Below are 14,442 nucleotides of genomic sequence, written 5' to 3' on the forward strand. Positions count from 1 at the left end.
ATTGAAAACAGACAGGGAAACATGCATCTGCCACCACAGGTTTACTAGGGGTCTCAGTATGTAGCATGTTGAAGAGGACTGGGATGGGGCTCACAGTGGACAACTATAAGGAAGAAAAATGAAGATGGAGGTTCCTGGATATGTGGGACCCAGGTGATACCGTTTATTCATGATATGGTCATGGGAATCTATAGAAGGGAGGCTCCTGGGACCCCAGAATGCACTGCTAAAATATAACTAAAATAGAAGTTGGGTGAGGGCTGACAGATTCTGTTGGTTTGCTTCATACCAGATGCATTAGATGGTGGAGTTTCCAAGTGGGTGCTCTCATTATGTGTTCTTAGTAGGATGCCAGCATTTGCATGGCATGGCTGTCTCAATATACCACCTTACTTTATGGTATTTGTCCTTTGTAAAATCCCAGCAGAATCATACATAGAGAGAGGGGATGGAGTGATACATATGTTCATTCAGAAATATGTCTTCAAATTAATACTACTGATAACAAGTAATGAACTAAATATAATAGCAATAGCTACCATTTATTGAGCACTTGCTATGCACCAGGAATTGTGCATAGTAAGTACTTTACACTTTCCATATATCATCTTATTTAATCTTCACAGAAACTGCCCTTGAGCTTTGTTGTTCAGTTGCTCAGTCCTGTCCGACTCTTTGTGACCCCATGGACTGCAGCACGCCAGGCTTCCCTGTCCTTCACTAGCTCCAGGAGTTTGCTGAGATTCATGTCCATTGAGTTGGTGATGCTCTTATTTATCACAGCAACTGCCCTTGAGGTAGGTTCTATGATTATTTTCGTCTTACAAAGGAAGGCCTGTGGCTTATTACAATTTAGCCATATCATGTTCTTGTAGTGTTTTGATCATGCCTGACTCCTTCTTGACTCTGGACTTCTACATATTCCTGTTCTCTCTGCCTGGAAAGCTATTCCTGCCCTCAACTAAATTAACTCCTACTCACCCTTCAGGGCTCACCCTAAATATAATTTTTCAGGAAGCCTTCCCCTAACACCGTTAATAGGTTGTCTGCCTTGGTATATACTCTCAAAGCACCTTGTATTCCTTCTTTACAGCACTTATTACAATTTGTAGGTTTAACTTGTTTATATTTGTCTTACCGACTAGACCATGTAAGGAGGAGAGGAACTACATCTGTCTTACTTACTGTAATGTTTCTGAAGATGTAAAAGTTCTCAATAAATACCAGTTGAATTAATGAATTTATTCAGGGGCAAAGAGGAAGTACAGGAATCTGGATATAAAACAAGGTTGGTCTGACTTCAGGACCTGCAGAACAAGTTATTGCATGTCTTTTGCTACATTGCCAATGATAAGGAACAGAGTTGACCCCATACTTCGTCTGGGAATTGGAAAGAAATGTAGAGGGGCAACAGCTTGTGCTGGGTTGGAAGAGTGGAAAGAGACTATGAGAGTCAAGGAGAGACAGTTGGCTCTGCAATTAACACCAGAGCCCTTGTGTAGAGGCCTATTAGAAAAGTCTTCCATTTTCTGTTTTGAGAACAGAAGGAGCTCTAGGAATGACAATCTAAATTATGTTCTTTTCCTCCTGCTAAACAAGGAAGTTGCTTAGATGACTGACCATGAATGTGTGTTTCCAAAAGACAGTGTCTTTCCTCACTGGTCCCTTTTTCCCTAACCTTCCACGTTCCTCCTCAACAGCTCCCTGTTCATGAAGTGCTGGTGAAAGGCAGTGTAGCTCCAGCTACACCAGAGAGAAGAAAAGCAGCAGTCCCCAAAGATCAGCTGAAGAGTCAGGAGGAGGAAGGTGAAGCCTGTGCTCTAGGCAACTTGGACAAAGCCTATGTCACTTGCGGCCCCACCAGAGCCTGGAACCTGAATTGGATTTCTGTGTAGCCAGGGATGCAGTGGCAGAGCACCACAGTGACCTGAAGGTAATATAAACTTGGGTTCTTTTATTATTTTAAGCCTTTGATTAAATTCCTTTGGGGAGGGAGTTTCCTCTGATGGCTCTGATAAGCTCCTTGTGTCTGGACCTGGTGGGTTCAGTCTCTCATTGTTTCTTAACCATGAATAACATTTGGCTGTGGCAGTGGAGGTGAAACGAGGGCTGCACAGGGAGGGGAAAGAGAGTCATGTTGCCATCAGAAATGTTGTCAGGGCTGGTCCTGGGTTAAACTTTGTTCAGAGCCACTGAGCAGTGAAGCCCGCCCAGCTCCTCCCTCCCCTCACTCCCACCTCTCTGTCGCCAAACTTAAAGTGTAGTGGTTCCTAACATTTGGGAGGAAACTTTGAGAACTAATGGAAGATTAAATGTATGTACACATAAAAATTTGCATACTATTCTGGGAGTTCAAGCCCAAAGGGCCTTCTGTGGACCTTTAAGGACCTTGTGAACTCCAAGTTTGGAACCTCTGGTGTACAGTCTTTCTCTTGGTCTGGAATAGCAGTTGTGTATAGAAGTTATAGCATTCCTAGGTCTTATATGCTCTTTTTTGAAACACTACAGGTGCTTGTGAGAAATCTGGGTGTCACATGGAGTATGTAGTTCATAAATAATGCTACCACATTCTGTCACTTGTATCTAACATTCACCTTGTTCTATGCAAATGATAAAATATCCTTGCAAAAGTTTGTCTAGCCTCAGCTTAAGCACTTCCACTGACAGGGAATTCACTGTCTTTCCTAAGATAGAGTCTAGTTTGTCACCGTGCATATTTAAGTGTACTGGAAACTTAATAGTTCAGATGATTGTTATATAATGCATTTGCTCTCTCTAGCCCGGCATTTGCATCATATACCTCTTTGCTGAAAGTTTCTATGTCTTTGTCTATTCACTCATTTATTCATTCATTCTTTCAACCAAGCATTGCCTATTCAACAAACATTTCCTACATGTTTGTTTTGTTCCAGGAACACCATAAACACTGGGAGCGGATGAAAAGAAATTGTCTCTGTGCATGTTTTCATCTAAAACCAGAGGTCCAGAGCTTATGACTCTACAATCCCCTCTCATTCAGTTCAGTTCAGTCGCTCAGTCGTGTCCAACTGTTTGCGACCCCATGAATCGCAGCATGCCAGGCCTCCCTGTCCATCACCAACTCCCGGAGTTCACCCAAACTCATGTCCATCGAGTCGGTGATGCCATCCAGCCATCTCATCCTCTGCCATCCCCTTCTCCTCCTGCCCCCAATCCCTCCCAGCATCAGAGTCTTTTCCAAGGAGTCAGCTCTTCGCATGAGGTGGCCAAAGTATTGGAGTTTCAGCTTCAGCATCAGTCCTTCCAATGAACACCCAGCACTGATCTCCTTTAGGATGGACTGGTTGGATCTCTTTGCAGTCCAGGGGACTCTCAAGAGTCTTCTCCAACACCACAGTTCAAAAGCATCAATTCTTTGGTGCTCAGCTTTCTTCACAGTCCGACTTTCACATCCATACATGACCACTGGAAAACTATAGCCTTGACTAGATGGACCTTTGTTGGCAAAGTAATGTCTCTGCTTTTTTAATATGCTATCTAGGTTGGTCATAACTGGTTGGCACAAAATCCATTACTTTAACACTTTGGGGATATGGTGTCATTAGCTGCCAATTGATCTAGTGGTACTAGGTCATCCATCTTATATTTTCATTTCCAGATTTTATCTTTTCCTTCTTTCTGACCAGGAGAACAGATGCCTATTGACATTTTCTAGCAACGTGCCCTATTCATTGTCATTCCTAAAGTTCCAAGAATGCCTCCCATTTGACCTCCTTCTGCATCTTGGGATTCTTCTTCCGTTCTTTTGCCCTCTACTTCCACTCACAGGAAAAAGGTAAGTCTTGACCCTAGGCTTTGGAATATTTTCCTTTTCATTACATTGGCATTTTCCTTGTAAATCCCACCCTGTAATATAGTGCCTGCAGCCTTGCCAGGCCCATGTCAAGTGCCTCGCTAGAGTAATACTGGCTCTACTCACAGGGAAGTGCCTGCTTCCTATTGGTTAAAACAGATCTCACTTATCTCACAAGCCCTCAGAAGTTGGGGCTATGTATCTAGGTAGTTGACCATAGCGAATATAGTAAAATTTTGGCTTTAAAATAAAGGTATAATGCACATTAAAAATGCGATAAAAAATGTCACACAGCTGATTTTTACCCTCCTCCCAGAGACCTCTAGAAGTGGTGTTTCTTCCCTGTAGCCCAACACGGACATTGCCATCAGCCTCTTGGCTCTCCAAACCCTCCTGTTGGTTCTTCAAAGTGGGGCATTACCCCTTTTAGGAAACTTTCCCTACTCACCCCAGCCCTGTGTAATCTTGGCCTTGGTGGTTCCATTGGCAAGCACTCTAGTCTCCAATCACATGCATGGTGCAACTTAGCACTTTCTATCATACAGCCTTATTTGCTCTTTCATGTATGTATTCTCTGTTGGGTACTTAGATTTGGATGAACTTCTATAGAGTTTATGGTTTTGACTTTTAAGTGAGCTGCTATCTAAACTATTTGTTTCACCAATCAGTTGGGAAAATAATGGATGTCACTGAGGAGCATCAGGAGAAACTATGCTAACCCCAAACCTTCTACGAGACTTTTATTCCTCTGGTTCTTGTGTCCAGACAGCATTTGCTTTGAAAATGCAAATAGCCCTATACTCCCACCTCAGTAATTATCAGTAAAGGGGTCAGGGATTTTAAAGCAAGATATCTAAGAGGCTGTTCTGGAGAAGAGAGAGCTCCAGGAATGCCTTCCCCACTTCAACTAAAGCCACTCTTCTTTTATGGACTGAAGTTATCCTAAAACTTTATGTATAAGTCATTCAGATACAAAAAGAATTCTTTCTGAAAACTATTAGAGTACTAGGTTTCAAACTTTATTGTGCACAGGAATCCTCTGGAAGGCTGTTAACATGCAGATGGCTGGCCCTTACCCCCAGGGATTCTGACTTGGCACGTCTGGGGTAGGACCTGATAATTTCCATTTCTCACAAGGACACAGATGGTGCTGCTGGTGAAGAGGCCATATACTCTAAGAACTGTTGCTTTAGGAAAATGTGTTAACAGATTCCCAGAACTCTCTAGGAGAAACACTGGTAGAGGATAGGGGTAGGGGTTTGGAGAGGGAGTGGGATAACACCTCTGGAAGGGAAGGTTGACTGGTTCAAAAGATCATTCTCCCTATTGATTGGTGTTTATTTCAAATCACCTCATCTTCATATGTTAAGTAAGAAGCCACCAATTAGAGTTGCTGACCTTTGGGCTTTGGGCCCTAACCAAATTCCAAAGGAGGGTTTCTCTATGCTTAGTCCTAAGTACAAATGGGAGCTTCCATAAGAGCTGATGGTCTAGGCCTTTCTGAAGCTTTGATTCACCACTAAGTTTAAAGTCACAGAACCAGAAAGAACTTCAGAAAGGGCTCCTAGATAATGCTAATATTGTAGATAGCAAGTCACCTAGGCTAGGCAGTGTGATGCCAACATCAAGAGATTCTAATGAGTAGCAAAAAAAGCCAACAAGCCTTCTAATCTTACTAAGTGTACAAATCAATAGAGTTAGACAGTGGTTACAATATAAAGACAATTTTATTGCCAATAAAAGCCTTTGATAACTCATTTATCCGTTTCAGTAGGACCTTATTCTTTCTGATGAAAATCCAGTCATAGCATCTCTCATTAAAAATAAAATTATTTTGAAATAAATAAATATATAAAATAAATAGCATATACATTTCATAAATAGTTTGTCTTTATGCACAGTATCCATGCTTACATTTTAATATCATTTTCTTACAACCTACCCCATCTCCCACTTTCAATGTCAGGCAAACTGCATGTCAGGACAGATGATAAATCTGCAGAGCCAGTACAGGAATGGCTTGCAGCAGGGCTGGAGCCCCAAGGATTTTCTTAATGAGACTTCTCCAAAGCTCTGTAGGTAGCATCTATGGCAGATTCCTTGGTCTTTCATTTACCCACTTTAAGGTATTTGGGTAGATTGTGGGGCAAGACACCTCTGGCCCTTGGTAGGGGGCCCCATTCTTTCTTGTGCCACCTCAGGGGAAAGAACGTGAGTAAAGAAAAAAGTATATACAAGATTCCCTCTAGACCTCCCTATCCCCCCACACCCCTCCCCAAAATAACCCAACCTTGATATATACTTTTGAACAATGAGGGAACAGCTGGGTCGAGTTGAACAGTAAGTGCTTCTTTGTTATCTAAATTGATAGGAAAGAGGATTGAAAAGCTATGAGTATAGTGCTTCCAGAGACAACTGTGGCCGCAGAGTATAAGGGTCACAGAGGTCACACTAGGGGTCCGTTACCTATAGCGGAAGAGGTCTCTGGACATGGTGGGCAACTTAGAAGGATCTACTGGCCTGGGTAAAAAGTGGGTGAATTTCTGGTGTCGTTTAGTCCTGTATCCCTCCCGGGGTGAGCCGTCTTTATTCAGGGCCACATAATACTGTCTCTCCGAGTCCGAGTGTTTGTACAAGGTGGAGGCATAGGTGTTGTACCAGTTTTCTTCAAACTGTTCCCGGAAAACACATTCACGTGTGAGTTTCTTCTGTGAGGGTGAGAAAATAAAGTAGAGCCCATTATATGACTATTTCTCCCATCCCAGCTTGCTGGTGGAGAAACTAAAATAATAAATAGCACATTTATATTAGAAAATTTCAGGCCTATCTCCTGGTATTACTGAGACATCTTCTTTCCAAATAGCATGAAACAGTCTTGTCTGTATTGCTTTCACCCTCTTTCATGAGCCACACAAAAATATTTCAGGTGAGATCTTTTCTGAAAGCAAGAGACTAGAAGAGATGGGCTCACCTGGTACTCTGAGCCTGAGAATTTCTGCTTCCCAATGCCCACTGACACCTCTGAACTTTCTCCCTATTTAGGGCTAAAGATGTTCAAATCCATTGAGATTGCCATCAACCATGTCAACTGACAGGCAAAGGCCTCGAATCTATATAAAGCTCCATGGGAGGCGAGCTGTGATCTCTCCTAATGAAGGGTCTCAGGGCCTGTCAGTTGGAAAGCCAGGAAAAAAATCTCCTTGAGAAGTTCCTCCAATCTGGCTAGTTCAAGCTGGCAGCTCCTGGGTCTCTTGCCTTTATCCCTTCTCACACTTGATTCAGCCACAATACTACTTGCTGGGGTTGCCGATACCGAGTGCTGGGGACGGGCCTATCTCTTAGGTGTCAGGGAAGAATGTGCTCTGATTTCATGGGATGCAGGCAGCCAGAAAGTATGCTCTGTGACTCAAAAGCCAAAGCCAGGAGTTGGGATCCCCCAGAAGGGTTAAGATCAGCAAAGTCACTTACCATTCCCCAGCTCTGGGCTGGCTTCCAGAACAGAGAACATGTCCTGCAGCCAATACAGTCCTAGCTGGGGACTTAGGGCTGTCACCAGACCCTGGAATCCTCACTCATTTGTTTGCTTCATTTGGCCTTTGGGATTCAGCTGAAGCGATTTGGACATCAAGGACTTTGTTCTTAATTTCAGAATCCTCAATCTCAAGGCCAGCTCTCACTGCCTATTTTTGTGCCAGCTAGTTGGCTACTCCTCTGGGTACCCATCACAAATCAGATATACTCCTTGGGAGGGTTAATGCCTCAAACCCTTACCATCTACTGACAAACCAGTACAGCTTCCTATTATTATCAGATGAGCTGACACTCTAATGGAGAAGGCAGAAGCAATTATACCACATAAAAGCTTCTGTTTTGAGTGAAAGTGTTATGTAGCAAGTTCCTGGGCAGTCAAGAATTGACTAGAAGACACTAATCCTTTAAAGTTGACAAAAGTGCTTTCAAGTGCTAGATAAATGTTTTGCCTTACATTGTCCAAACACTGGTGGTAATAGCTTCTGAGAAAAAAAATTAAAAAAAAAAAAACACCTTAAACTTACCGACCCATAGAGTTCTCCTCGCTCGTTCATTCCTAAATACAGGCCAGAGTCCACTCCCCGGATGCTGATCAGCCCTACAGCCAGGCTGATAAACTCCAGAATTCCTAGAGCAAAACAGTGAATGCCATTTCCATCACTGATATCAAGCTAACAGAAAGCTATCAAGGTGACATGAGCTGGTCCTTTATCCCCAACTGAAGGCCAGCACTATGTGCCTTTGGTGAATTACCTGATGAAACCGTCTTTTGCAGCAAGATTGGAACCTCAGAGAAGAAACTGAGTCTCTCTGGGCCTCAGTCAGTCCATATGTAAAATGGGGGACAATCTCTGCCTCTACTCAGCACTCTTAGGCATATAATAAGGAAGAGACTGTGAGAAGGCTTTGGCTACAAAAGCTTCATAATTTCAAGGTACTGTTAAAGGCCACCATTTCAAGAAATAGGAGGGAAGCTTTCAAAATGAAACAATGTGGCCAAGTTTCTGTATCTTCCCAAAGTCACTTTCTGATTCCCCAGAGCTCACGGCATTACCTTGCTGTCCTCTAGGCTGAACTTGTTTTGTACCCTCTTAGCTCCCATGTCCTTAAAGCCACATGAGGCTGTCAACTGCCTGTAGCTGACTCTAACAAAGGCCACACAGGCCACTCACTAAGTTTGTTCCTCTGTCCTATGGTAGGAAGCAAAACTTGGCCTGGTGAGAGCTTTCTCCTCAAAAGTAATTTTAGCCAGTGCAGCCGCAGGCTGACAAGCCTGTCATTCTCCCCTTCTCTCTTGTGGATTTTAACTCTATCTACAGCAAAGAGTTGGCAGGTAGTATTAGACTTGATACTGATTTGAGATGTTGCAACTTTAAGGGGAAGAGGAAGATATTCAGAAATGTTCCTCTAGTTGACAAAGTTAGAGGTGAGGATTTGAAAACGTTTTCATTTACCCAGCAGCAGCAAGGGGGAAAAAAGACATTGAGTACTAAGTGGGAAAAAGGAACCATAACTGAAATCCTGAGGATACTGAAAACTTAACAATTTTTTTCTAACATAACACATCTATTATATGGATACAGATGCACTGGTCAACTAGATTTCTTTTTTATATTCTCTAACCATATTTTTCAATGTATAGATTAAAACTTAATACAACTGACTCCAGAGGCATCCAAAGGTATGAAATGAGCTCATATCTGGCTGTCTTATCAAAAAATGTAATTCTTAAGGGTAGTAATATTCTATGTAATCTACACAGGGAATAGGACTGATTCCTTAAAGATCACTTAAAAAAATTAAGTGGTCAATTTTGAAATCAGGTTCAAGAGCCCAGTGGGAAATCTTCTGAAGAGCCCCAGTGACTCGGGCTAGTGGGTGGGTATTCAGGTATGGAAGCTTTTAGGGCACACACAGACCATTTCAAAGAATGTAACTCTCTTCTGCTGCTACTGTACAGAACACTCAAAGCATAGCCTTTGGCCTCTAGCATTGACATCCTCCAAGTTTTATTCTCAGTCTGGTGGTTACTAACTCTCATAGCACATACACACAAAAGAGTTTTGGAAAAGGAGATTGACACAAGATGGTAGGAGGGGAAGGGAAAATTACCCGGTGCCAAGTAGGGGTTAAGCAGATACTGATTTAGTGGGCCAAGACCTTTAGTTACACTGAACAGGGTTCTGATTTTGGTGCTGCTCTGTTTAACATTTTAATAAATGACTTATAAGAGGACATGGGGACTGTTTACCCTAGTTCAGAAGACATACAGCTGAGAGGGTAACAATAAAAATCCAGAGATTTTAAGAGAATGGAAAAATGGGCTGACTCCAACAAAATAAACTTTGATTAGAATAAATGTAAAGTCCTGCACTTTGGTCCAGAAACCAGTTAACCAAGATGTTTTGTGTTTGGAGTTGTATTGAGGGAGGGTGAGCCTCAAGTATTAATCATGAATTTATCCATTTCTTTATTTTTATTTCCATACTCCTCCCCCTTCCAGGCAACTATGTATATTTTCTTGAAAACTTTGGACTGTTGGACTACTCTTTTGTGTTCCTGTGCATTTTTATTAAATATATCTCCCCATCTTTGGGATGGGGAGATGTGGCTTAGCAAAACATACACAACAACAGCTTATAGAACCTGATTGAACAAGGTAAGCTCAGTATAGCTGAGTCACGAGATTTTAAAAAGCTAATGTGAAGTTAGTTATGTAAAAATTAAAAATTACTAAAAAGCTAATTAAACAAATAGAAAAAAGGAAATAAAAATTAATATGATTTAAGACTGTATTGATTGAGATCTAGTAACTGGCATAATGGCAGGGGTTGCCCCATTCTACTCTGCCTCAGATCACAGTAAGAATACAGTTTTGAATTCTACTATGTTTAAAAAGGGCCACAGAAAACCAGGAGGGTGTTCAAAGGAGAGTGGCCAGTATGGCCAGGAAATGAGAAGTCAGGTCGTGATTCAGTTCTGGGTGGTAAACATTGAGGGATACCAACCTGCTGGAGCCTTCAGTTCTTTGCTTTGCTTAGGCAGTTTACTTCTGAGCTTTGAGTCTTGGTTCCCTCATTCTCTAAGTATCTCATGTCTCTGACCACCCTGAGCTCATTAAGTAGCAGAGGGCAGCTTGTGATCTCACCGTCCAAGACCTGGTGTGAGAACAAATCATGAAACCCAAGAGGTGTGGCCTTTGAGTCACCACGGTTTTTCTCCAACTCTTTTAACCCTGGTGCCAAAGGACAGATCATACAGGAAGTCACTTGGGTTGTGTCCAGTAACCAGGGGTCTCTAACAGTTGGAATCATCCCTGCCCAGCTGTCTTTGGGCATCATTTCCCTTTGCCAACTTTCCTATTTGCTGGATTCAAACTGTGGGAACCCAGTGGCACATGATGATGGAACAGATATTCCTAAACCTTCTCTTGAATTCCAGCCAGCATGAAAAGAAAGAGAAAATAAGCCAGTTTCACATTTTCCCAACTACAGCTGGAGAGGGGTGTTAACAGCAAGATGTTGAAGCAAAGTATTAAGTAGACAAAGTTTGTCCTCAGTACTTTCACCCCCTTCAAAGCCCAGGACCTCCCTCTGCTTCATCTTGATCCGCCCACCTCAGGCTCTGGCCTGTGTTTGATAATTTCCAGATTCTTCTTATACTTTTTCTCCCATGGCTTCATTCAAAATGAATCTGTTCTGGGTCCCACTGCTTCGGAACCTAGCTAGATGACTGGCTAATATGTCATTTAATCTAGTTCCATAACTCGCCTGAATGCCCTCAGCCATCCTTTCAGCCCTTCAGGGCCAAGGCAATGTTGTTTTGGTACCTGGCCAAATAAGAACCAGATAGCTCAAAAACCAAAGCAGCTGCATAAGCCTGTTCCATCCCACCTGGCAAGAGGCCTCTCCTCCAGTCTGGCTCCCAAGCTCTATTCTGCCAGCCCACAGGTGCCCCTCAGGAATGTCAGTATCCTTGTGAACCTCATGTAAACGCCACTAGCCAGGCAGAGATTGAAATACTCCTGGCTACTGATTGCAGAATGGGGGATGGGTGGGGAGGGGGAGCATAGGCTGTGCCAACAGGTTATTATTTGGAGTCAAGGCTGCTCTTGGGCTCAGCCTGACTCCTTCTGAATGCATGGATTCCAGGGTAATCCTTGGGGGCCCTGCTCTCCAATTACAACAAATAGCTATTTACTTTACATGGCCTTTGGAGACTACCTCTTCCCCCCAAGCAGAAATCTATAATATTTTATATCTTAGGTCTGGCCTATTTTACCCTGCTGGAATGTTGACTGCTAAAGCACTTATGGAATGTTAAAGTTTCGATTTATTGAATACCCTGGCTGATTAACTCAAATGTGGAGCAAGGAAAGAGTCAGCAAACTCAAACACCACCTCTTTCTTTGCCAAAAGCTAAACTGAGGAAGAGTAAATGTGTGCTTGAAAGTTGGTAAGGGATGTTACAAAGAGACAGCTTTGACCACGTATCATTTCCTGTACAGGAAATACACAGATCTGCCAGGAAGCCAGGGAAGGAGGGAAGGGAAAAGGTGATGCAGAGGTGGTCTCTGTGAGTGAGTTGAGTGAGTGAGTGTGTTTTAGGCAAAACCCCAAAATGAAGCAGTCAGTTAAACAGCAGTGAAAACACCCCTTCCTCCTGCCAGGTTTATTTCCTTTGGTTTCTCCTTAAACTTAACACCCTTAGCAGTTTGAGAGAGAAAAGAAATCAAGATGTGTCCTTAGGGAGGTAATTAAAGACCACTTATCCCAAGAGCCTATTACTGATTTACGTTGTAGGTTATTGGGCTCAGCTTAGGCACAGAGTCAGACAAACACTTGTAACTGCTGGGAGTCAAGGTCATAGTTTCTCCACCTCTGTCCCCCCACCTCACATTTCTCCATCATTTCAGGATTTTTTTTCTATAGCTCAGGGATGGGCTACCCCAATATCTTTAGGCCATTTCTGGGAGCTTTGGGGGGCTCTGAGGCCAGGGTGGGAGTCCCATTCCTTCTGAAGAGGAACAAAATGGGACTACAAAGTCACTGGCAATGGAAGGGAAAGGAGCCAGGTTAACCCTCCCTCTCCCCTCACCCCACCCCACCTTATCACCCTTTTGAGGACCTGCTGCAAATTTATACAGACACCTGTACCCTTCCATTACTCCCACCCCACACTCAACCTACTGTACTCCAGCTCTCCAAGTACATTTTTCCAAGATGACATAGACCTCATTAGGGTTCCTGTTTGCTCCACAAGGAAGACCAGCCCTGGCCCAAGATGTCTGCTAGACTTAGCCTTGCCCAGCTATAGGCCTCTGTCCCCCCACCACCCTCATCTACCCCCAACTTCTTACCATGGTGCACTTGGAGGCAGCTCTAGCAAGACATGGGGAATAGGAGGATGAGGCAGTTTGGGGGGAGTGGACGAGGATTGGGGGTGGAAAGAAAGGGTGTCAGACCTGCCAGTAGGCAAAACTTTTCACTGGCTTAGGGACAGAAGGTATCTTTGGCCTATAGGGTCCTTGGGGAGGAAGTGAGGACATTGTGGGATGCTGGGACCCAAGGAAGGGTAGCTGTCACAGCACCTGAATAGTTAAGTAGAGGACAGGAAATTGAAAATAAAAACGGCCAAATTATTGAGGAGTGAACACATTTGGTTGGTAACACAATGATCTCTGTCCCAGATCAAGGTTTATATTAATTGTGTTCTGCATGTGAGAGAGGCAGCTGTGCCCTTTGAACAGGCAGAGAAAATCCTTGATAGAGGTGGGCTGTTTTCTGCCCTGGGCCCAGGAGACACCTGTTTGGGGGGCTGGGAGTGGGCCCAGGATTGTTTCCTCACTGAGGCAAGGAGTCCAGAGGTAGCTGCCGGGCAAAATGTGCCCCAGGGCTTGTGCCCTTACACACTGGCAACCGGGAGGCTTTCCTAGTTTCTCTAATACCCAGCTCCCGCCGTGCTGTCTGGGTTGGCCCCTAACCCAGGCAGAGCAACACAGAGACAGGCAGGTGCCAAGGCTGCCGCGTCCCCATAGGCCAAAAGCCACTTGGGCGCTGGCCGTCCGCACACAGGGTCCACGGCCGACTAAGGCTCCTGCTTCAGGTAATCTGCCGCGACAACCTTGCTGCCGTCAAGGCTCAACCTCACGCTGTAGCCACGTTCCCGGATCTCCTCGGTGGATGCTCCTACTCCCACCCCCCCACCCGCCCACCCAGCTCCACCTGCTTTCCTTGAAAGGGGAAGCGCAGCGTCCAGGTCCCAGAACAATCCCTCTAGCTCCCGGAGGAGGTAGGGTGGGGTGGAGAAAGGAGAGGACGCATCTCAAGGTGCCCCCGCCTCCTCCTGAGAGCATCCGAGGGTGCCAGGCGCCCGGACGCCGCAGCCCGGCTCAAGTCCGCACCCTCACGTCCCGCCTGCCCGCGTCTTCAGCGGCCTCCCGCCTCGACGAGCCCAGACAGCGCCAGGCAGGGCGGGAGCAGCTGGTCCTCCGGCCCCAAGCCGCAGCCTCGAGCCGTCGGCTCCCCAGGGCGCCGTCCGCTCGCCTCCCGTCCCTCCCCGCCGCGTCCTCACCGAAGCGGCTGTGGTCGTGGCGGGTGCCGTGCACCGTGCCGTTGGGGAAGATCTCCAAGTGGAAGCCGGTGCGGCAGTACAGCTGGCGGCGTCGCAGGATCCCCTTCAGGTGGGCGAAGTCGGTGGGCGAGCCGCGCTGCAGCTTGCCCTCAATCTGGCCCAGACGCTCGTTCAGGAAACCTGGGGAATCAGCTAGAGGCACGTTTCCCAGAGACGAGGAGAAGCCGTGCAGATCCCAGTCCAAGGAGGCGAAGACCCCCCCGACCTCCGCCATGGCGGGGCGCGCGGGGCCGAGCCGGGCCGCGGGACGCGAACTGCCTCTCCCCGCCGCGGGCGCGGGCGACTCGGCGGCGCTCGCTCGCTCGCTCGCTCGCTCCGAACTCTACGGAGCTGCAGTCGACGTCTGTTCGCGTCCAAGGAACTTCTCAGCCGCGGGGAGCGTGGGGCAGCGCGCTCCAGACCTTGCGCTCAGTCAAAGTGCCGCTTCCCCTCCGCATCCATCTCCC

General features: G+C 45.4%; 1 protein-coding gene across 1 annotated transcript; it reads right to left on the reverse strand.

Moving 5' to 3' along the window:
- Positions 1-6,182: 6,182 nt before the first annotated feature.
- FGF16 (fibroblast growth factor 16) lies at positions 6,183-14,210 on the reverse strand. Its single transcript, XM_052663627.1, has 3 exons — positions 13,937-14,210; positions 7,888-7,991; positions 6,183-6,540 (listed from the first exon to the last, which is right to left on the reverse strand). Exons 1-3 carry the CDS (start codon positions 14,208-14,210, stop codon positions 6,295-6,297), a joined length of 624 nt encoding a protein of 207 aa, XP_052519587.1. The 3' UTR covers positions 6,183-6,294.
- Positions 14,211-14,442: the final 232 nt, after the last annotated feature.

This window comes from Budorcas taxicolor, chromosome X (genome assembly GCF_023091745.1).
Source record: "Budorcas taxicolor isolate Tak-1 chromosome X, Takin1.1, whole genome shotgun sequence".
Classification (NCBI taxonomy): domain Eukaryota; kingdom Metazoa; phylum Chordata; class Mammalia; order Artiodactyla; family Bovidae; genus Budorcas; species Budorcas taxicolor.